Below are 23,682 nucleotides of genomic sequence, written 5' to 3'. Positions count from 1 at the left end.
GACATCAAAAGCCTGTCTGACAGCGACTTTGGGGGCCTTCAGTTGGGGGCCGAGGGGGCATTAATCCCTGCACCGTAAGTCAGGCACCTCAACAGATTCTCCCATTTCTCTATGGGTGCTTATGCTACGGACAGTTTACTGTTGCAGCACAAGCTCCCATAGAGAAATGGGAGTATGCAACCGCACCATGTGTGATCGCATTGTAATGCTGCAGTCGGGACCGGCGACCGGAGGTTGGTCAGTCCCAATTCCGCAATGGTGTCGGGCGGACATGAGTCCGCCCAACATCGTAATAAGGCCCTATGTGTTCAGATGTGCCCCACTTGAATGAGTGGAATGCTGTTCATCACAATGAAATTTGCCAATAGCTGAAGTGGGCTAGGCAAGTTCCGACTTTAAGAGCCTGAAGTGCTGTTGGAGATAGAGTTTGTCCTTTCAATTTCTTACACATGTTTTCTGGTGTACTGATTTCTGGCTTCGTTCTCTTTTCCTTTCATTTTAGCAATAGGAGTTTGGTTCTGGTATGAGGAAGACTTAAGGGGGCATCAGTTTGTCAAAGCCCTCAGAAAACGAGAATAGAATTGCTGAACTTTACTTAAGGGCTCGGGTGGGGCATAGACTCAAATTCGGAACCAGAGAAAAAAGGCGGACATTTTTCTATTGTTTGGAGTGGTCTGCGTTCTTTTGGTGATTCAGAAAAGGGGGTGGTGATGAACAGAGTGTCTGAATTAAGCAGACCACTCTTACCCAGTCCAAAGATCAGGGCTTGATCCATCACCGTTATTTAGCTCACTGCCCCATCCCAGCTCAGAACCTGGCTATATGCAAATTAGTCTGTCCCTGGCCCAGTGCATCATGGGAACAGGGCAGACCAAACTACCAAGCCAATTCTTCACCAGAAAGGAGACAAGCTACCGGGGACCGGTTTCTGGCATTTCAGCCTCGTCGGCCCGGCTTGCTTGAATCCTGATGGAGCAGTGAGCAAGGGACTCATGTCTGAGTATACCCTGCCACACCTATAGTAGCCAAAAACGATTCAGAAAAGGGGGTGGTGATGAACAGAGTGTCTGAATTAAGCAGACCACTCTTACCCAGTCCAAAGATCAGGGCTTGATCCATCACCGTTATTTAGCTCACTGCCCCATCCCAGCTCAGAACCTGGCTATATGCAAATTAGTCTGTCCCTGGCCCAGTGCATCATGGGAAGTGCCTGAAGTGCTGTTGGAGATAGAGTTTGTCCTTTCAATTTCATACACATGTTTTCTGGTGTACTGATTTCTGGCTTCGTTCTCTTTTCCTTTCATTTTAGCAATAGGAGTTTGGTTCTGGTATGAGGAAGACTTAAGGGGGCATCAGTTTGTCAAAGCCCTCAGAAAACGAGAATAGAATTGCTGAACTTTACTTAAGGGCTCGGGTGGGGCATAGACTCAAATTCGGAACCAGAGAAAAAAGGCGGACATTTTTCTATTGTTTGGAGTGGTCTGCGTTCTTTTGGGGTTTCTGTTCACATACACAGGGAAGATTTTAGTTATCTGTTCATTACAACAACATAAAGATCTCAGTTCTCAGTAGATGGTTAAAAGTGAGGGCACAGAAAAGCTAAACACTGGATTTTCAAGAGGGAGAAAAATTACTCACATTCACTAACACACATCAAAAGGTATTTTAAACTAATACCATTAGGCTGAATTGAAAACAGTGGAAAGGGGGCCTTTTTGCCTTCTCTTTCTGCAGATTAACCCAGAGATTGATAATGTGAGCACCATTGAGCTGAGTAAGAGTAACCTTTGTTATTTTCCGTAAGTAAAATGTACAACAATAAACATTGCTTAAAATATAATTTTTTTATTTAGTGGTAGTAATAACAGTGGTAATAGTAGTAGTAATAATATTAATGGTAGTAGTAGTAGTATGAAATAATTCTGGTTGTCATTCAAGCTTTGTGTAGTTATTTAGTTTTTGCTGTTTTCTCTGTGAGCTTGTCCACGTTTACATTTATATTGATAATACTAATTAGTTTTCATTAAAGTTGATCATCACTGCATATTTCAAGAATAAAAATATTTTTGGGTGCTCTTTGTTATACCAGGTAAGGTAATGATTTGTCTAATATGCATTATATTTTTTGTCTTTTTGGTCAGTCAGTTGGCTTGATCGAGCGTGGGAACCCATCGCGGAGCTTAGAGCAGGTGTGCCGCTGGGCGCACGCTCAGCAGCGAACAGACCCTGACCATTCTGAGCATCACGACCACGCAGTGTTCCTCACCAGGCAAGACTTTGGTCCTGCAGGTATGCAAGGTACTGTACAGTGTGTCTTCTCGATCAGGTACGTGCATCTGCCTGGCTCAGAGTGGGGGTTATGTCTGCAATCTCAAAGATACTTTTCAGGCATTTGATAGTACATTAGAGGGAATTGCCGAAAAACACAGTGCCTGTCATTTGTTGGTACACAATTGAGCATGAAACACCTGCAACCCCTTGCAATTAATCTTATGAAATGAAGCTTGGTTGTTGTCCAGTAAGGTTCAAAATTATTATAATGGTGAGACTGTTGAAGAGGAGAGCTCTCTCTTTCATATGTTGTGAGTTGCACAACCCTGCTTTCCAGCTTGGGGCTCCATCCACCAAGAAGCATAGCATTGTGTTTGCTCCTGGTTTCTAATGGCCTTCTCAGTAGACAGTGGGTATGTTAGCTACTTTGTGGCGTACAGTGGTATTAGATGCAGTGACGACTCATACGAGCATGAGTTTGTTGGCACTGCAGTACCTTGATAAATTAAACAGCTGTGGAAAAATACTAGTAACAGAAAACGAATAGTCTGATGTCCTAAGTAGTGACATATAAACTTTAAGAACAGTTGTTCAGATTGTAATTCTGCCCATTCACACATAGTAAAGTTAAGTTCTGCATTGTACAGTTGTGGTTGAATTTAACCCCTTGTGTGCTAGTGACGAGCTGAGCTCGTCATGAGGGACGGTTGAGCTGCCCTCATGACGAGCTGAGCTCGTCACAGCCGTTGGAACGTTCGCACGCTGGGATAATTTCCCCGCTGTACTGAACGTTCGAAAACTGGTGTGGCTGTGACGAGCTCAGCTCGTCATGAGGGCAACCCCCTCTCCCCGCACAGCGGGGGGAAAACACCCCGCAGCTAAGGGGTAAAAGAATATGGTTTTTATTCCATCAGGCATTACAACACTAGACCAATTGATCATTTATAATAGGAGAAAAGTTTCAAACCATTGCAACCAGAAATAATTTCTTCTAAATCCATATCCTTCATGAGTAGGAGGGAATGCATGTTAACATAAACATTTTGAGGCAGGTCCAAGTATCTGTCAAAGCTTTAAACTCCTCTTTATATAAATCTCACTTAAGTTACTTCACTTAGGGTGAAGTAGGACTTATGCAGTGTTCTTGTTGCTGTACGTTTTGAGCACTACATAAGACATTTCTGCCACTTCTAAGCACTTTAAATAACAGGGTTACTAACACCCAATTTATGGTGCTCGTTTACTGATCTCGGAAGACTAGAATGCGACATGTGCCTTTCCACGTTTTCAATGTGTGAACTCCAGAACATCTCATTTTTTCAGGGCACAGCATTCACCTCATTGTAATATCCTGCAAGGCACCATTACCTATAGACAGTTTTTATAAATCGGATGTACAAATGGCAGCCTGTCTTCCTTGAGATCACATCCATTATTAAGGAAAGAACACCAACCGTGATCACCTCTCACACATGATGAAGCCCCAATTCATCCTCATCACGGACAGCTGTAAAGAGAAGACGTCTCAACTTCCCTCTTGAAAAGTCGAATAGAGGCATTGATTTGCAGATGTACAAAATGTGAATTAATATTTTCAGAGCTGGGGCTGTAACTCTAACATGTTTTCAACTCTGACGTCTTGGACTCTTTTGACCATATTTAAAAGAGGCTATAACGGTTCATGAGCTTGGTGTAAACATCAAAAGTAGCAACCGAACACAGATATTTAATAAATGTAAAATTAGGCGGATCTAAAGTTAAAGACTATTACTCTGAAACAGTACTATTATTCAGAAACATCTGAGTTTCAACGATACTACCGATTCTCCCACATTGATGCCAAGTCAACAATAATAACTTTGCTTTTTGAGTCCCTCCTCTCTGAAAGGTTTCATTCCAAAGCATTAATTCAGTATTTTTTGTGAATCCTATTTTATCTACTCTTCGTGATAAGGAGAAGTCCTTTCACCTGAATGAAGTTCTGATGCGGTGTAGCATACCTGCACACAAACCATTCTGATGTGGTGTTTTTTTCGTAGACAATTCTTCATGGGCTGAACTACTAGGGCCAATAAATGAGTTGATTTCTATATCTCCCAATCACATAACTCCTTTGACAATGTGCACTATTCTCACTCCTTTGATCATATATAATGCCTTTTAGAAAAGGACCCTTGCTAGATTATGCAAGTTTTTAGGCAAAAGCTTGTAAATTCTCAGTGATATTTTGAGTCCATGGAACTGCATATCTCTCTTAACCACAATCATCTCTCTACTTTGGGAAGGACTTTTTCACTTTTCTCACCCAGGTAAATCCGAAAATGTGCTGAATGACTCATTTAAACATAGGCAGTGCTTAAAGGAGTTTCTCTACACTTTGTGTGTTCAGTCTCCCCTAAAACTAACAGTCTAGAGTCACCAACTAAACCTAGCCATATTTTGCTGCCTTCTGTAGAAGGGGTTTCGAGTAGTTTCAAGGTAAACTTGAAATTATTTCTTAGTGCTCAAGAAAGAAGAGTCACAAAAACATCTCGTTCACATTCTACCACATGTCATTTGGTAGAAAGGAAAAGATCTGCTAAACCACTAACTCACCCATCTCTCGTGGTTAGAATCTCACCCTGTCTGCCGCCAAATGATTAGATGGCCAGTGACCTAAATGTAACTCATATCAAGCTCAAACTGAGGTTGATGAGACATCAGCTCATCCTGAGTGCGATCAAGAGGAGGGTTTTCAGTCCACAACTGAAATGCACATTCCCACTTTGTAGTAGGTTGATTTTCTGGTCCCTCTAAAAACGTTTTTATCATAGTTTGGCGGGTATAAAGGTCTCTTTCATGCGTAGTGTCCCTGGTGGGGGGGGGAGAAAGAAGAAAATAATATCCTTTTTGGAATCAAGGCATATTGTTGTCCAACAAATAATTTCTTCAGACATTTCAGAACAGGATTTGGATTTTTACATATATATATAACTGCAATGATTAATGTAAATAAGCAGGAGCAGACCTACCCCCATCCTTTTTTAAACTTTAAACAGTGGTCCTTGTTCACATATGCCCCGTTGGAGTCCACCAAGTGGGAAAAAAGCAAGTAGAGGTGAACATGTCCAGCAGGCCTGAGAGTTCTCCAAACGAGGTGAACTTTCCTCAATTACCCATTGGAACTTTGTGTCTGTGAATTTTGAATGTATCTTGATCTTCAAGTTGATGATACATTTCACAATACTATCCAACGATTCTGATTTTCAAAAGATTTAACTAACGCACTCCTTGCGATATATCAATCTAGAGTTAATTTGTTAAAAATAGGATCCTATTCATGACACCTTTTGTCAAAATAAGGGTCATTTACAAACATTAATTTTAGGACTTAATACTGTAACTCCCAAATCCTGTTTCTGACTGTAAGTTTCACGTACTGCTGTAGATAATTTGCCAAATTGAGCTAATTTTACAAAGTAATTTCTGCATTGAAAAGGCCAGAAAATGAGTGCTTCTCTGATGTTGGCCACTGGTAATTATGGGGAACCTACAAGGCTGTGCATCAGTGTGGATTCCATAAGCATTTCCAATGACATTTCTCCCCCTACTTGTACACATAATATTACATTTATAAAAAGGTTAGAGTAGGGGTGCAAATAGTGTGGAAAAGTGTCCCAAAACTTCGGAATATTTTCAGGTGTGGAAGGAACGGCTTTACTCCACATAAGAACAGTGGCGTAGGAAGGAGGGTGCGGTGGGTGCGGGCCGCCCCGAGTGTCATCACTGAGAGGGGTGACAAAATGGCAAAAATATGTGTTTTAAGAACATATTTTTGCCATTTTGTCAAGCCGGGGGTGACAAGAAATTTTCCGCACTGGGTACCACCTGAAATATTCCCATGAGGTGAGAAGAAAGAAAAGATTTGGTAAGTGTAGGGGAGTAGAAGTATGTTTGAAAAAACATGACATGCATAAGCATCAGAAGCACATTACTGAGGATTTTGTGAATCCCAAAAATGATTAAATCTATGCTAGAGATCCAGAATGCACATATTTTCACAATTTGTTTCCAAAAATACATCCCCATCTACATATCCACGAATGATGAAAAGCAAATTTCAAACAAGGGCCAGGGAGATTTTCACCCTGAATTCAGAAAAAAAACCTTACTGGCCAAAATCATGTGTTCAATATCAACGAACAAGACTGTATATCTTGCTGCACTATGAATGGAATAACGTGCATGTCTTTCCCCAAAAAATGATTCTAGAAACCAGTGTTTTGTGGGGCAATGGGCACTGAACTATATCTGATTTTCCTCCAAGTATAATAGAAGGTGCAAAGGGTATCCTTCAGGAATGGCGTACTTCGGACACCTAATCTGGGCTTTCTTCCTCTATCCCACTATCTAAAACAAAGGCAAATACAAGTTGGGTGCTCTCTTCTTCTTCAAATATGTTATGATTTGTTATGTGTATTTGTATAGCACACTACTCATCAAGGAGGTTATCCTGGAGCTGCAAAATAAACCCAATGCCTTTTGTGAAACCTAGGACGTTGCACATAAGCCCCATCTCAGACTGAATAGTTTGCAATTTTGTGTGCCCTTTGCCTCAAACTGGTTTCTAGATTCATTCATGGGCAAAGTGCACCCACCACGTTATTTTCCCGCCTCCTTGTATTGTGTCATGTATTACTACCTCATATTTGCCTGCCCCCTCACCTGTATGGTCCTAACGCATGCACACATAAATGCATTCTGCCCTGTCTGCTTATTGGCTGCAAACCTGCTTGCCTTCTTTATTGTCTTCTTTGGAATGCTCTAAGTTTCCACATTTTAGTGTAAGGTCACACGTATGGTTACCAGATGGGCCCAAAATATGATGCAGCACTATTGACTGATTGTGCTTTCCACAGCATATATTTAGTATTGATGGCCACCTTCATTTACTAAACTTCAGACACCATTATGAAATGGTTGTATGTGATATTTACACCTTGGCGTCCCCTTCTTTCTTCCTCCTTTCTTTGTTTTTTATCTACTGGGTTGTGATCAACATAGAAGAAGGATGACCTCAACCCCTTTTTCCTATTAAAGAATTACCTTTTCCAAAAGAAAACCTTTTGCTATGGAAAAGGTCGGTCGTCATTTTGGCTATTATCCAAAGTGTAGACACAGATTTACTATAATTTATGTTGTGGTTGCATCGCTTTTGTGACGCAGTCCTGATGCAAAATAGTTTCCTGCGTTTTCTAAGTGCGGCTTTGCGTTGTATAGTAAATACAAAGTAACATAACACATAGTTCTGCCTTGCGATAGTTTGCATTGGGTAAATGTTACATGGGTGGATGATGGGTAGTCCCATTCATCCATCCATGTATTTTGATGGAAACACAGATTTACAAAAACTTGTAAACCTGGGTTTTCATCAAAATGGTGTGCCTACCCAACAGAGGCGTATCGAGTAGAAATATCTTTATTTCTCCTTTTACTTCCTCTTTCCACATAGAAAGAGAAATATGCCTCTAATAATTGTTTTTGAGCAGGAAGGTATCCCTTCCTGAACAAAAATAATCCTGCTCGTCAATGGGCCCCTTGCTATGGGCTTTACTATAAGTTTATATTTGCTTTAAGGCAGCAGTGCAAAGCATGCTTGTACTTTCTGTTTCGTTTTTCCTATTATAAGTATGGGCCCACACATTTCCCCATTCCCCGTGCTACTTATTAAAAACCATTTACAACAAGGGGTGGTGATGGACAGAGTCTCTGAATTAAGCAGAGTACTCTCACCCAGTCAAGAGATCAGGGCTAGATCCAACACCGTTTTTTAGCTCATTGCACCATCCCAGTTTCAGAACCTGGCTGTATGCAAATGAGTCTGTCCCTGGCCCAGTGCATCATGGGAACAGGGCAGACCAGACTACAAAAGCCAATTCTTACACTGGGAAGGAAACAAGCTTCCGGGGACCGGTTTCTGCCATTTCAGGCGTCTTCGGCCCGGCTTGCTTGAATCCTGATGGTGAAATGAGCAAGGGACTCACATCTGAGTATACCCCTCTACGCTTAGGGTGGACAAAATAATTTACAACAAGGGGTGGTGATGGACAGAGTCTCTGAATTAAGCAGAGTACTCTCACCCAGTCAAGAGATCAGGGCTAGATCCAACACCGTTCTGAAATGCCAGAAACCGGTCCCCGGTAGCTTGTCTCCTTTCTGGTGAAGAATTGGCTTTGTAGTTTGGTCTGCCCTGTTCCCATGATGCACTGGGCCAGGGACAGACTAATTTGCATATAGCCAGGTTCTGAGCTGGGATGGGGCAGTGAGATAAATAACGGTGATGGATCAAGCCCTGATCTTTGGACTGGGTAAGAGTGGTCTGCTTAATTCAGACACTCTGTTCATCACCACCCCCTTTTCTGTATCGTTTTTGGCCACTATAGGTGTGGCAGGGTATACTCAGACATGAGTCCCTTTCTCACTGCTCCATCAGGATTCAAGCAAGCCGGGCCGAAGAGGCTGAAATGCCAGAAACCGGTCCCCGGTAGCTTGTCTCCTTTCTGGTGAAGAATTGGCTTTGTAGTTTGGTCTGCCCTGTTCCCATGATGCACTGGGCCAGGGACAGACTAATTTGCATATAGCCAGGTTCTGAGTTGGGATGGGGCAGTGAGATAAATAACGGTGATGGATCAAGCCCTGATCTTTGGACTGGGTAAGAGTGGTCTGCTTAATTCAGACACTCTGTTCATCACCACCCCCTTTTCTGTATCACTTATTAAAAACCAGGCTAACTCAGTTGAGTCACCCACATGATTTCTATGCGGTCCCTTCCATTTCTGCCAGTTGTTTCTAGATTGGTGTTTTGAACACTTCTGTGAAGATTGCTATCTCACATGCAGTAGTGTAGTCCAGTACATATAACTGATAGAGCGCGCGGGTCACCCGACCAATAATTTCGCCACTTCCGGTCTTCGGGCCCATATATTTCAAATCACCATATACATTGATCGGATGACCTCACGGTCTACTATCAATAATTTGTGAGTTCCTTTCGTTATTCTTCAGAATACCCGACTTACCATCCACCGATGCGGGTACCTATGACCACAATGGATCAGGGAGCTAGCTGTAAAAGGAAAGGCAGCAAAATACAAACCCAACAAATAACATTCAAATTCTCTTTGTAAATGACCACGGACAACTGGAAGTTTTAAAGTCTTTATCTAAAGTTCGTTCTCAGAAATCATTAGATTTACAAGAATAAGACAATCAATAATCAAAATAATGAAAAGTACATAACTATAGAGAAATAAAGTCAGGGTAACCATTGAAATTCTGATATGAGATGCAACAGGAATATGCTATACAGATTTTAGAAGAAAGTTTTAAGAATGGACATTCATTAAGGAAACAATCTTATGCACATACTAGAGATTCCCTATTGGAAGAGCTTATACTATGGTAAATTCAAAGATCCTATATAACTATAGGAGAGTCTATGAAGAGAAACACGCTATACGTCAAGGCAAAAGTTCTTTAGACAATTTAAGTAAGGAGGTTCTAGACCATACGAGAAAGTGACAAACTGCAATGCAGAATATAATTTCTAACAAATAAGGTAGCATAGGAACACGTTATAAAACCAATATGCAAATGACTTTATGATTAAATGGTTGCGGAAAGCATGGAAAAATAACATATGCAAAGGTATGTCTTTATTGAAGCAAAAGACAGGAAATTTAGAAAGGTGCAAGATTCAGAGTTTTCAGAGGAATATTTACCTAGACTGGTGTGGAAACCAAACCCTGGCCACGGTTCAGATAAGGACAGGAAAACCCTCAAGGAAGGATACCCCTCAATGGACAGCAGGTGCAGAATGGACACCCAGGACAGGACAGGAAACCCTCAGATTAGGAATCAGGACAGGACCTCTCGGGCAGGACCCTCAGGACAGGACCAGCACCCGCAGTTCGGAAGCAACGCCTGCGCTCCACCCTCTCTGCAGCTATCGATCAAGACCCCGATTGGGTCAACGAACTCCCAGCAAAGTGCTCCGCCAGCACTTTAAGGTTTAGTAAAACCTTAGTCTCTGGTCAAATTTCGGACAGAGTGCTCCGCAGCTCTCTGTATCTTCAGTCACCTATTGAGTGCGTTGGGTCAGTGACAGGTCAGCTAAACCAGACAAGTCGGACAATTTCCCTAGGTGAACCCAGGGTAGATATACTGTTTTGGGACGGTGTACCACCCCCCAATGTTGCAAAGTGTCAGAATCCCTCAATTTGGATTGGTCCTAAGGTAGGATTTGGGTAACACACCAATCAGAACAGACTATTTGGAGGCCTATTTTGCATCTCTGGGTACCGCCTAGCGAGATTGGGGTTCCCACGAGAAGTCGCAGAGAATACAATGGAAAGAATACATTTCGATACAATAGAACATAATCATGATGCTTTTGCTGGGTGAAGGTGCACTTTCCCAGGGTGGCTCTGGCATCAACCTTCTTTGGCCTGAGTTCAATGTCGTGGCAGCCTCTAGTGATTCTGCGCAGAAATACCCTCCAAGATGGACTCCCCAGCCCCAGCACCCCTCCGAGTCGAGGATACATGAAAAGTAAGCGAAAACAAATTAAAACATAGAAGTGACGGTATGGAAAACACATCATTGGTTTTGTACTTTAAACTTATCATTATAAAAATATACTATGCAGTTTAAACATTAGCAACATATACACGAACACAAGAGCATTCACCACGTTATCCACGAAAGCTGTGTATTACGCATGCACACCTTTTCCCACCAAACTTATAACTACGTCAAGTCACGTGAGTGTGACTGACGCATGCGCAGAAGCAATTTTCCAAGCGGCGGCCATGTTTTAGGGACATGGATTAGATGTATTAGAAATACATGTGCAAGCTTCATCTACTTCGTTCGAATATAAAAAATAAAAGATTAGTAAGACGTACAAGTTTATTAATTGATTACACACGGGCGAGGTTCATGACTCGAGCAAGTCGCGATGCGAAGCTTGCTCTATCAATCCCCTCTTTGATGATATTTACTATCATCACAAAAATAATGGAACCAGATGCCAACTTCTCACACTTTATACAACTCTATCTCTTCCAGCAAGCGATTCAGCTTCTCTTTTTCATTTTTGGTAGGGTGAGAATTTTTCACCTTTTTGTATATCTGATTATTCATTTCCTCTAATTCAAGCTCATCCACACTCCGTTTCACTCCTCTGGCATTCACTTGATGCTTTCTGGTGTGCTTACGGCATTTGCAACAGACAAATATGAAAAATAGGATAAGACCTATAATTCCAATTGGCATCAGTACCTTAAACAATAAGCCTTTACCTAAGCTAGCAAGCCAATGACCTACATTTGAGAGACCATCTACCAGTCTCTTCCAGGCACTGTCAACCTCGAGTGGTTTGAGTTCCTTTTCCAAATTAGTAATGTTTTTCACATATCATTTGAGCTGCACACTTTTGTCCGGAATATAAGTGCAACAATGTTGCGCCTTCAACATCCGGCAGACTCCGCCCTCTTTTGCTAATAAGGTGTCAAGAGCAAGTCTGTTCTGCAAAACCATTGATCTGATCGCAACCATTTCGGTATTGACCAGCAGAAATCCATGAGCTGTGTCAGTAGACAACACATCCACTATTGTGGATAATTTGCAAATTCTGTGTGTGTTCAGAACCACTCCCACTCCAGGTATCAGTGCACTGAAAATACTACCCATTATTTCACCTACGCTTTCTCTTTTACTACGCACTAAGCCATTAGTATTTTCATTGCTTCCAGCAACTTCATTCACATGGTATATTTTCGGGAAGACAATGCCAAAATAGCAGCTTCCATACCAGTGATCCGGCAATTTGAAATAAGCCTTGTCTCCACATATATAATAAATTCCAGGAAACACAGGCTCTGACCCATTTTTGAAACCCCATCCTCCAATTACCTTGTAATTATGTTCACATTCACTGGAACCAATGAAAATGTTATTATAATAGCTAGTCTTCTCGCGGTGAAGACATAGCTTTCCCTTCCTTTCAAAATCCAGCAACAGAGCAGGTCCCGCCCCACCCTTTGAGGTGCCTTCCATGTCCTCAGCCCATTTTGGCGTTTTCTGTCTTTCGTCATCTGCCTTTCTTTGTATTTTTATTCTCCTCTTCTCTGCCATGTTCAGGAACATCTTTTCCTGCTCACGCAAAGAGCAGGTCAAGTTATCTCTGTGTGCGTCACCTATGTCTATATTACCTATAGTCAGAAAGTATTCGCCCATATAGCGAGTAACGTCACTTTTGGTATGTACAGGATTCAGGTTCCCACGTATAGGAAGTTCAGAAAAGATCACGTCATTGTTAGAGTAATAGTACTGTAATGGTCCTCTTTTGTAAAATAAGCTTGCTAAAATGCTACAGGATATTCCGTATGTCAGGGGCAAGTGATGGTATGTCACGCCTTCAGCCACAGAGGTAGGTAGCTTCATGCAGACATAGCAATCTTCAATTTCCATAGTCTCTACATAGTGTATTAACAAGTTTGCGAAAACATTTAAATGTGTCTTATTCTTAACTCCATGATAATGTAGTCCTCCCTCATCTGATGCTTCTAGGTCTCGTTTTGTTTGTTTGAGTGCTCTCTCATGTCTTGCTACACTCTGTGTTGTCAGTTCTTCAATGTCAGTATTTATAATCTCAGTAGGGTCAATATTAGTATTTTTGCTCACCGCAAAAGGAATGAAAACTGTTAGTCCTATCCAAACTAATATCACTATAATTATACTACTTACACATACCTTGCAGCATGTTTTGCAACAACTGCGACTAGGTCTACCACTCACGTTTGAATCAGACATTTTGGCTCAGAAGAAGTTTCTCGACCCCTCTTTGTGTCTTTGCACGAGTAGCTTACTTTTGTGCAAATTCACGGTGGCTCGTCTTCCTCTTTGGCAGAATACTCAGCGACTGGTTCTCCGTCGCTTTCGTCAGTTATATCAAGATCTTCAAATTCTTCCAAAACGAGCGTCCATTCAGGAGACTTGTACTTTTTGTTTTGTCTTTTTATTCGATCGCTCCTTCTTTTGGAAGTGTCTTCTGGTTGCTCTGCTATGCGAGAACTCCTCCTTTCTTCTGCACGTTTTTCTTCTACCGTTTTTATCCTCAGCCTCAATTTCTTTATGAATCCAGGCTCAAGGTGCTTTCTTTTCTTAAGTCTTTTAGTTGGTACTGGGATTTCGTTTTCTTTTATTGCCCTTTTATTTTCATTTGCTTGTGGCAATTCTGCTTCCTTTTCTTCCCTTCCTATCTGACTAGTTCCAGGGCTCGTATCTATTTCTTCTGCCTGGTTACTAAACTGGCCTTGTTCAGGAGAGTTTTGTGTTTGCTTTTCAAATGTCTCTGTTTCTGTGTCCTGAACACGTTCTTCTAACCCTATCTGATCCTGTTCGAGCACTTCGATCCCTTGATTTTCTTCTGCTCGAACTATTACACTATGTCTAGTCTGTCCCTTTTCGACATCAGGAGTCAGTGGAGGTGTATCAATTATTTGCTCAGTCCCTGTCTGACCTTCTCCTTCCTCAGTTTTGATGTGAATCTCAATAGTCTGAGGTTCTTCGCCTGTGCCTTGCTTTTCCTCTCTATTCCACTCTCTACCTTGCCAAATTCGCTCTCTTGTTCTGATTGGGTCTTCTGTGAGGTCAATCAAGGGTATCCACTCCTCTGGCCATATGCTCGGCAGCTCGTCATCAGCTACTTCTGGACCAACGTCTGGGAACCCCTCAGCTTGACTGGTACTGGGCTGTACGTCGTCAGTTACTTCTGGTCTTGCTTCTGCAGGCCCCTCTGCTGGACGGCCTTCTTCTCCAGGCTCCTTGTCTGGTAGTACCTTCTGGGTGTGGCTGGCGTGGATCCAATGGGGAACACCTGCACACTTCACTGCTGTGGTTGTTACCAGGATTACTTGGTGCTTCTGTCCCCACCTTGGTGCCAGGCAGCTCGACCGAGTATGCTTCTTGATTTTGACCCAGTCCCCTGGAACCAGTTTGTGAAGAGGTGTCGTTGGATTGGCGACAGCGTCTTCTTCGATCTGGCGAGAGATATAACGCACTTGGTCACCTAATCTCTTGCAGTATTCAAGCACCAAATCATCAGTAATACTCAACAGTTTGCTTCCTGGTACCCACGCTTGTCTCATCACTCTTCCCATCAGGATTTCATGGGGGCTCAGGCCTGTTTTCCGGTCTGGAATACTTCGGAGTCCCATCAGAACCAGAGGCAGGGCCTTTACCCAGGTCATGCCAGATGCATCACACAATTTCGCTAGTCTTGTTTTGATAGTCCCGTTTATTTGTTCCACCACTCCAGAAGCCTCTGGATGATATGCACAGTGGAGTTTTTGCGAGATCCCAAATGCCTTACAGAGTTGGTCGATCACGTCATTCTGAAAATGTCGGCCTCTATCTGATTCAATAGCGACTGGAACCCCGAATCTAGGTATCAGTTCTTTCAGTAAACACTTTGCTACTGTCAGTGCGTCACTTTGGGGAGTAGGGTAAGCTTCCACCCACTTTGAAAATAGGCAGACAATGACAAGGACATAACGCTTCCCTTCACAACGTGGCATGGTGATGAAATCAACCTGTATTCTCACAAAGGGACCCCCTGACCTCCCAATTCTCCCTAGTTCCACCATTGTTCTCTTGCCTGCATTGAACTGTTGACATGACAAGCACCTCTGGCAGAGGGACTCTGCTACTTTCCTGAACTTTTTGCTGTACCAAGTCTGTTGGAATACCAGAATCATGGCGTCCCTACCAATGTGTGATCCCTCATGTATCAGTCTAGCCATTGTGCCAAGCAAGTGTCTGGGTAACACAGGCATACCATTTGGGCCCAAGATGACACCATCCTCACGTCTTGGTCTACACCCTTCTTCCTTCCACTTCTCTCTCTCTTGCCAGGGTGTCGCCTGCTGCCATTCTCTCACTTCATCCCATGTAGGCACTTCTTCAAACACTCGAAGTTGGCAGCTGTTTCCGGCCCCCCCCCCGTTTTGGATTTATGATCAGTCGATCCCTGGCGCATAATTTTGCCACTCGATCAGCGAAATCATTTCCCAAAGATACAGGGTCAAAGTCCTTCTTATGAGCAACACACTTGACCACTGCCAATTCCTTTGGTAATTGGATTGCCTCTAAAAGGTCTTGAACAACTTTTCCATTTCGAATAGGGGTACCTGATGAAGTCAGGAACTCCCTCTGTAGCCATAATTAGCCAAAGTCATGCACAACTCCATAACAGTACTGACTGTCAGTATACACTGTTAGGCGTTCGTTTTTCCCCAATTTGCAAGCTTTTATCATAGCGATCAATTCGGCTACTTGTGCAGACTTTACTCCAAATAAATAACCTGCTTCTTCAATTTTGGTTAAGGAGACTACAGCATAGGCAGCATTCAGGCCTCCTTGTTCATGTCTTAGGCATGAACCATCCACAAACAATTCCTTGTCATGTTTAGGCAAAGATGTTTCTCCAGTATTAGGGTGTCTTTCATAGATTCACATGCTTGAATATCCCCCGTCGTCGGAGTGGGAGTCCCACGGTAAATAAAATAGCAATAATATACTATATATATATATATATATATATGTGTAACATAAAACCTGAAATATGTAATAGAAAAAAGGCATAACAAGCCTACACATATTTCTACATAGGAATGCATGGAAAAGGAAAAACCATTTGCAGTCTATCATTGTCATTATGTTGGTCCAAACTACAGCCAATCAGGCGCCAGCAACCCTCTAGAACCTTCTCCTCAGAGCTCAGCACCTCAGATTTTCTACCGCACGTCGTGTGAAGGGAGTCTCCCTGAGCTCTGCTCAGTTTTCTTCAATTTTCTTCAATTTTCTTCAATTTCTTCTTCTTAATATCACAGTGTTGTACTGTCTTCTTACATGAAGTCTACTTTCAGACCCTGTGTCACTTGTAGGAAGTTGTGACCTTTTCCTGTGAACCCTCATGAAGAGTATATGGAAACACTCTGCTTGTCTCTGACATGGTAAGAGGAGAAGGGGTTGTTCTTGTGCTTAGACTGTACCCCCCCTTCTGATGTGGGAGGAATTTGTGTTGGTTGTCCTGCACATTCACGTTTTAAGTGATGCTTCTCCTCTACTTCACCAGCTGAAGCACATCACAATTAAGGGGTCTCTGGCCTTCTTTGAGTCTGCCTCCCACATCTACGCCCACGAGATTTACTCTCAGGCGTCTAGACTCACACTGCGCACTTTTCTACGTGAAAATGTGCCAGCTTGTCGACGATACGGTCTATGTATCCTCTGACGACAATCTTTGCCGTCACTGTTGCTCTGCAGCGACAACGCCTCCAGGCATGCGTCGACGACAGTGAGGACAGTGCCCTCTTGTCGACTACAGGCTCGTAGACCACTGGGAGTTTTGTCGATGGTAATTTCTTCGACAGTTGGCCTCGTCGACGGTGGCTCGTCGACGGTAGGCTCGTCGACGGTGGCCTCGTCGACGGTGGCCTCGCCGACAGTAGGCTCGTCGACGGTAGGCTCGTCGACGGTGGCTCGTCGACGGTGGGCTCGTCGACGGTGGCTCGTCGACGGTGGCTCGTCGACGGTGGCTCGTCGACGGTAGGCTCGTCGACGGTAGGCTCGTCGACGGTAGGCTCGTCGACGGTAGGCTCGTCGACGGTGAGCCCCGTAGACGACAGGCTCGTCGACGGTGAGCCCCATAGACGGTAGGCTCGTCGACGCTGAGCTCCGTAGACGGTGATCTCCGTAGACGGTGATCTCAGTAGACGGAGAGCTCCGTAGACGGTGATCTCTGTAGGCGGTGTGCTCCGTAGACGCTGAGCTCCGTAGACACTGAGCTCCGTAGACGCTGAGCTCCGTAGACGATGAGCTCCGTAGACGGTGAGCTCCGTAGACGATGAGCTCCGTAGCCGGTGAGCTCCGTAGCCGGTGAGCTCCGTAGACGGTGAGCTCTGTAGACGGTGAGCTCTGTAGACGGTGAGCTCTGTAGACGGTGAGCTCTGTAGACGGTGAGCTCTGTAGACGGTGAGCTCTGTAGACGGTGAGCTCTGTAGACGGTGAGCTCTGTAGACGGTGAGCTCTGTAGACGGTGAGCTCCGTAGACGGTGAGCTCCGTAGACGGTGAGCTCCGTAGACGGTGAGCTCCGTAGACGGTGAGCTCCGTAGACGGTGAGCTCCGTAGACGGTGAGCTCCGTAGACGGTGAGCTCCGTAGACGGTGAGCTCCGTAGACGGTGAGCTCCGTAGACGGTGAGCTCCGTAGATGGTGAGCTCCGTAGACGGTGAACTTCGTCAACATTCAGCCTCGACGCCAGTTGGCTTCGTTGACGGATGACCCTGTCAACTATTGGATTCGTCGACGGTTGAGCCCGTCGACAGTTGGTTTCACACACGGTTATCTTTTATGCACAATGTGTTTTGGTAGACGATTTATCTCGTCGACTGCAGCTTTCTGCTACATCCACGTGATGGCGTGATGGCTTTTTACTCCTGCCTTTATATCTTCTTCTAAAAACTGGAGCTCTATTGCATTCACCTCCGGTGAATATTGGAGGCTATCCCCTCCTTATGAAGAGAGTGGCGAATCGCGTTTCCCTTTTTCCCCTCGTCCGGGGGAAACCACAAAAACAAGTTCGTTCAGTTCCTATCATAGACTTTATTTAGCAAGAAGGTGTTAGACTCATGCAGAGGTCAAACTCTGTGCCGGCGGTTTGTTTTTCACGCCTCGAAAAGAAATGTGAAGCTCCCCACTATTCAGCCTACCCTGACTCAGTCATTATTCAGGCGGCACAGCGATTATCTTGCAAGACAGTTGGGCAGGTATGCCGCCATATGTGCTCTGACATGTTGGCGCCAGTAGCACTTATTCCAGAATCCTCCAAGCCTCACGCTTTGAAGATCCTGCAGGAGTGAGAGAGAGAGAGAGAGAAGTGCATCAGAAACACAGCTCACTATAGGGGCAGTCTGGGAAAGACAATTTTGCTTCAATGCTGCGTCTTTCGCAAGGAGGTTCAGACTTCTATACTTCACTTGTTCTTTTGATTGAGGAGCCCTTCTGGCCAGCATGTTGATGAGGCACTGCAGACCATCCTAAAGGACACAGATACTGCCCGCACCTTCGGGATATAGAATCGCAGCCTTTTCGTGGTGCCGAGGACGTAGCTCCACGTCCTTTGTTTCAAGGGAGTTCCATCCAGTTTTGGCTCCTACAATCAGAACCAACTGCGTTACTCAAATCAAACGCAGTCACATAGGCACACTACCAACAGGTCCTACATAGACAATCATCGTACAGCCTAGGCAAACTCTTCTAAGAAACGATGGATTACCGGGAACACACCTTTATTCCCTCCAAAAACGTCAGAGTTCTAATATCTCACTTTTACTCCACTTGGTCAAAGGTGACAGAGGACCGTTGGGTTTTTTCAACGTCATGCCCAAGGGCACACTTTAGAATTTGTCTAATTTCCCTCTTTCTACACCTCCAAAGGGACCTCCTCCTTCTCATCTACGGGTGTCGTTTTCACAAGTGTCTATATGGATACAAACAGGGACCGTCGGAGTGGTTCCGAATCTCCAACAGCGTTAGGGTTTACTCTCAGTTCCTCATCAACAAGCAAATGAGGAAAGTAGCGCATAATTTTAGATCTTTGCGCAAACTTTACATATGTTGTCCCTCAACAAAATCCTATAGTTCTTATGCCAGAACGAGTTTATAACTACTCTCAACCTCCAGGATGTCTATTTTCATGTGCCAATCCTTCCTAAGCATAGGAAGTGGCTACGCTTTACAATAGGTACAGAACTTATTCAATAAAAGTCCTACCTCTTGGATTTAGGTCAGTTTCACTTGTCTTTACGTACATCCTGGCACCAGTGGCAGCCTATCTACGTCTGCAAGGCATACAAATTTCTCATTCCTGAGACAACTGTGTAATAAGGGCTCACTCTTATTTACAAGCAGTCCAGCACACCCAGACTTGTCAGTCACTGTTTCAAGACCTGATTTTCAATAAATCATGACAAGTCCCAACTAGTACTAGCTCCGATATCAACATTTCTCGGACCATCAATCAATACAAACCTAGCAAAGGTGTTTGTCTCACACGAGCGACGGGCCTGCATCTCCCACTTGGTGGTTCTTCTACGTTGGTTGCAGGTCTCCAGTTCCTTCGAAGATCTCATTCAAATCAATCCTCGGATGCAAGAGGCCCCCCTTTTTGTTGGTGGGTCCAAGAAAGAAATTTGTAGAAGGGGTGTGCGTTATTCCTTCCAGAAGTGCCAAATTATACAATCAGCACAGTATTGGTTTGTACAGACAATACTTTAAGTATACCTTACTTTAATAAACAAGGAAGAACGAGGTTGGTTCTTCTATCTCAGAAAGCCCAAGAGATATGGGCTTGGACAATATGGCACAGGATCAAACTCTTGGCTGTTCATGGCCGGGAGTTGCAAATGTGCTGGCGGACACCCTCAGCAGGTCAATAGGTGTCCACCCACGAATAGGAACTGCATCAGCCAACGGCGGATCGAATCTTCCAGCAGCGGGGTCATCCCGATCTGGACCTCTTTGCGACAAAAAAGAACAGCTTATGCCTGTTTCTTTGCAAGCTGGCATCCCCACAGGGACTCGCAGGGGAAGGCGTTTTCGATAAACTGGTCTCAAATATATGCTTACGCCTTTTCTCCGATACCGTTGGTTCCGAGAATTCTCCGTCAGATGACCAAAGAGCCTTATCGTTTGATTCTCATCGCCCACAGGTGGCCTCGCCAATACTGGTTCACCGAACTTCTTCTCCTCTCAGAGTACGATCCAATATAGTTTCGACCAATTCCTAATCTCCTCTCCATTCAGAATGGTCAAATTTGCCATCAATTCCGGCTTCTCTAAAATTAGCAGCTTGGCGCCTGAGCACCTTGTATTAGCTCATCTGACTATCTCGGCGGATTGTAAAGAGGTACTGGCTTACGCGAGAGCACCTACTAAAGACATACAGTTTAAAAAAAAAAAAAAAAAAAAAAAAAAAAAAAAAATAATAATCATAAAAAAAAAAAAAAATAAAAAAAAAATAAATGATAATCTGCATTTGGTGTTCATCTGCTGGGGTTCACCCATTTCTTGCAATGCCGGACCAGATATTACCTTTTTTCTTGCACCTGGCAAGATCAGGCTTATCTCATACAACGTTGAAGGTCTTTTTGGCAGCCATTTCAAGGTAACGTCAGGATGGGTCCATCTCTCTTTATTCTTCAAGAATACAACAGTTCTTTAAGGGACTACTCAGAATGTTTCCTCCTGTACGTCGTCCGCCTCCATCATGGCATTATAATGTAGTATTAGCGCAGCTCATGCGCCACCCATTTGCGCCAATTTTCAGGATGTATTTCAAATTCCTAACATGCAACGTTTTTTCTCTTTGTTAGCATTAACTTCTTCTAGAAGAGTCTGTGATGTTCAAGCTCTCACTGTCAATTCACCTTTCTTACGATTCACGCCCAATTCTGTGGTGCTACGTACAAACCCAAGGTGTATGCCTAAGGTGCCTTCGGATTTTCACCTGAAAGAACCAGTTATCTGAAAGACGTTTCTTCCTAATCCGCAATCCCCTGCGGAGAGGGCATTACATACTCTTGACATCAGAAGATGTTTTAAATTTCTATTTGCAAGGACCTCTGTCATTCTCAAATCCGATCAACTTATTGCCTATGGAAATATACAGCTAGGACAAGCAGTGTCTAAACACACCATAGCTAGATGGATTTATGCGGCTGCTGACATTTGCCACCGTCATAGCTTATGGACGTTTCCACTAAGGGCGTTCCAGTTCCCAAACCTACAATTGCTCGTGGGGTTTCCTCGGCCATTGCTTTCTGCCATCCACAGGCAGGCAAGCCTCTACAGTCTTCAGTGAGGATCCATTCTACCAGGGCGATGTAGTCTTCAACTGCCCTGTTTGCCGGTGTGCCGCCGCATCAGATCTGCAGAGCAGCCATATGGTCAAGCAGGCACATGTTTATGAAACACTACTGCCTAGGTACCATTAACAAAGCAGACCTGCAGTGGGACAGGCTATGCTTCGCTATCTATTTCAATAAGGCGAGCCTCTGTCTTCCCTCCTCCATTATGGTTTATCTTATTACTGTACGTCTTGCATGACTATAGACATATTTGGTGTTATAAGTCTATGCATGTGTATCATGCTGGGAAGTTTTCTTCGGATATTACTGCTTTCTATTCTATATTCAAGCATGTGAATCTATGAAAGACACCCTAATACTGGAGAAGAACAATTGTTACTTACCTGTAAACAGGTGGTTCTCCAGTATTGGTGTCTTTCATAGATTCACATGCGACCCACCCTCCTCCCCTCAGAGGCTCTCTTCTCCTCATAGACTCTGTGGTCACTCTTGTGCTACGAAAATCTGAGGTGCTGAGCTCTGAGGAGAAGGTTCTAGAGGGTTGCTGGCGCCTGATTGGCTGTAGTTTGGACCAACATAATGACAATGATAGACTGCAAATGGTTTTTCCTTTTCCATGCATTCCTATGTAGAAATATGTGTAGGCTTGTTATGCCTTTTTTCTATTACATATTTCAGGTTTTATGTTACACATATATATATATATATATATATAGTATATTATTGCTATTTTATTTACCGTGGGACTCCCACTCCGACGACGGGGGATATTCAAGCATGTGAATCTATGAAAGACACCAATACTGGAGAACCACCTGTTTACAGGTAAGTAACAATTGTTCTTCTTTAATGTCTGGGCATGGCTTTGTGCTAAATTCTGTTAAATCAATGCAGTTATGCTCATCTTCCTCCCCATCTTCCATATCCATTGAGTTGGGAAGCAGAGTGGCGGGGTTCAGAATGTTGCACCGGACAATGGTTATATTCGCAGCACCCACGAGAATCCTCTCGTATTTAGTCAGCCGACTAGGGGTGAGATACTGAGTTTTCGTTCTTGTTAGTAAAATCACCACTCCATGCGGAACATACACAGTTACAGGATGTCCCATGACAATGGATTCACTCTGCTCTAAACTTGTGCAAGTAGCAGCTACTGCTTTCAGACATCCTGGTAATCCAGCAGCCACTGGATCCAGGATGGCAGAAAAATATGCCACAGGCCTTCTGGTCGTGCCATGCTCTTGTGTTAGGACTGACAACGCGCAATTATCGCGAGTGTCACAGAACAGGGCAAATTCCTTGGAATAGTCTGGCATTCCCAACGCAGGGGCTGTACACAGACAATCTCGCAATTTTGTGAAGGCTGTTAAGCTTTCATCATCCCATTCTACGATATCCGGCGTTCCTCTCTTGGTCATTTTTATCAAAGGCCTAGCTAGGACTGCAAATCCCAGAATCCATTGCCTGCAGTATCCTATCACCCCAAGGAACATTCTGATTTCTTTCTGAGTACGGGGTAACTGCATCTTTTGAATTATTCTCACTCTTTCTGACGTTACTTTCCTGATGCCTTTCTCTATCTGGTGCCCCAGATATTTCACTGATTTTGCACAGAACTGTAATTTTTCAGGGGCCACTTTATGTCCCTTTTAACTCAGGTGATTCAGTAGGGCAATGGTGTCAATCACACAATCTTTATGACTTTTGGACGCCACCAAGAGGTCGTCAATGTATTGCACCAAAACAGAATTTCCAGGTAAGACCAAAGTTTCCAAGCATTTTTTCAAGATCTGATTAAAGATAGAGGGGCTCTCTGTGTACCCCTGGGGGACCCTGTTCCAGACATACACGTGACTGTTGAAAGCAAATGAGAAAAGAAATTTGCTGTCTGGATGCAATGGGATTGAAAAGAAAGCATGACATAGGTCTATCACAGTGAACCACTCAGCATCCCAGGGAATTTGGTACAGAATCACTGCTGGGTTCGGTACAATAGGACAACAAGGAACCACTATCTTGTTTACCTTTCTTAGGTCCTGTACTACTCTGTACTTGCCACTAGGCTTCTTGATGCCCATAATCGGTGAGTTGCATGGGCTACTCATTACTTCCTGTATGATGTTTCCTTCTAGCAGTTTCTGTATTTCTAGGGCAACACCTGCTTTTACTTCTGCATTCATTCTGTATGGTTTAGTATTAGGGTACACTGCATTGTCCTTTATTGCTATCTGTATGGGGTCTACGTTTTTCATTAATCCTACATCTTTCCCGGTAAAGTCCCATACCTCTGGCTTCACTGTTTCTTGGAGTTCTTTGGGCAAATCCTGCATAGTCATTCGTTTAATTTCTGAGTCGGGTCTGATTAACATTAATTTATAAATACCATCTTCATCTGGGGTCTGAATTTCAACACCCTTTGGTGTGCAAAAGATGGTAC

The 23,682-nt window shown here is 43.7% G+C and overlaps 1 protein-coding gene across 1 annotated transcript in view; it reads left to right on the top strand.

Moving 5' to 3' along the window:
* Window positions 1-23,682, top strand: part of ADAMTS14 (ADAM metallopeptidase with thrombospondin type 1 motif 14) — a 602,768-nt gene that overhangs the window by 283,026 nt on the left and 296,060 nt on the right. Inside the window, exon 6 of the mRNA XM_078640432.1 lies at window positions 2,142-2,298. Within this exon, the coding sequence (XP_078496558.1) occupies window positions 2,142-2,298 (157 nt within the window). The remainder of the gene's footprint in view (window positions 1-2,141; window positions 2,299-23,682) is intronic.

This window comes from Lissotriton helveticus, chromosome 5_1 (assembly GCF_964261635.1).
Source record: "Lissotriton helveticus chromosome 5_1, aLisHel1.1, whole genome shotgun sequence".
Taxonomy (NCBI): domain Eukaryota; kingdom Metazoa; phylum Chordata; class Amphibia; order Caudata; family Salamandridae; genus Lissotriton; species Lissotriton helveticus.
The sequence above is the reverse complement of the archived record's forward strand: the minus strand, read 5'-3'. Positions and strand labels throughout refer to the sequence as shown.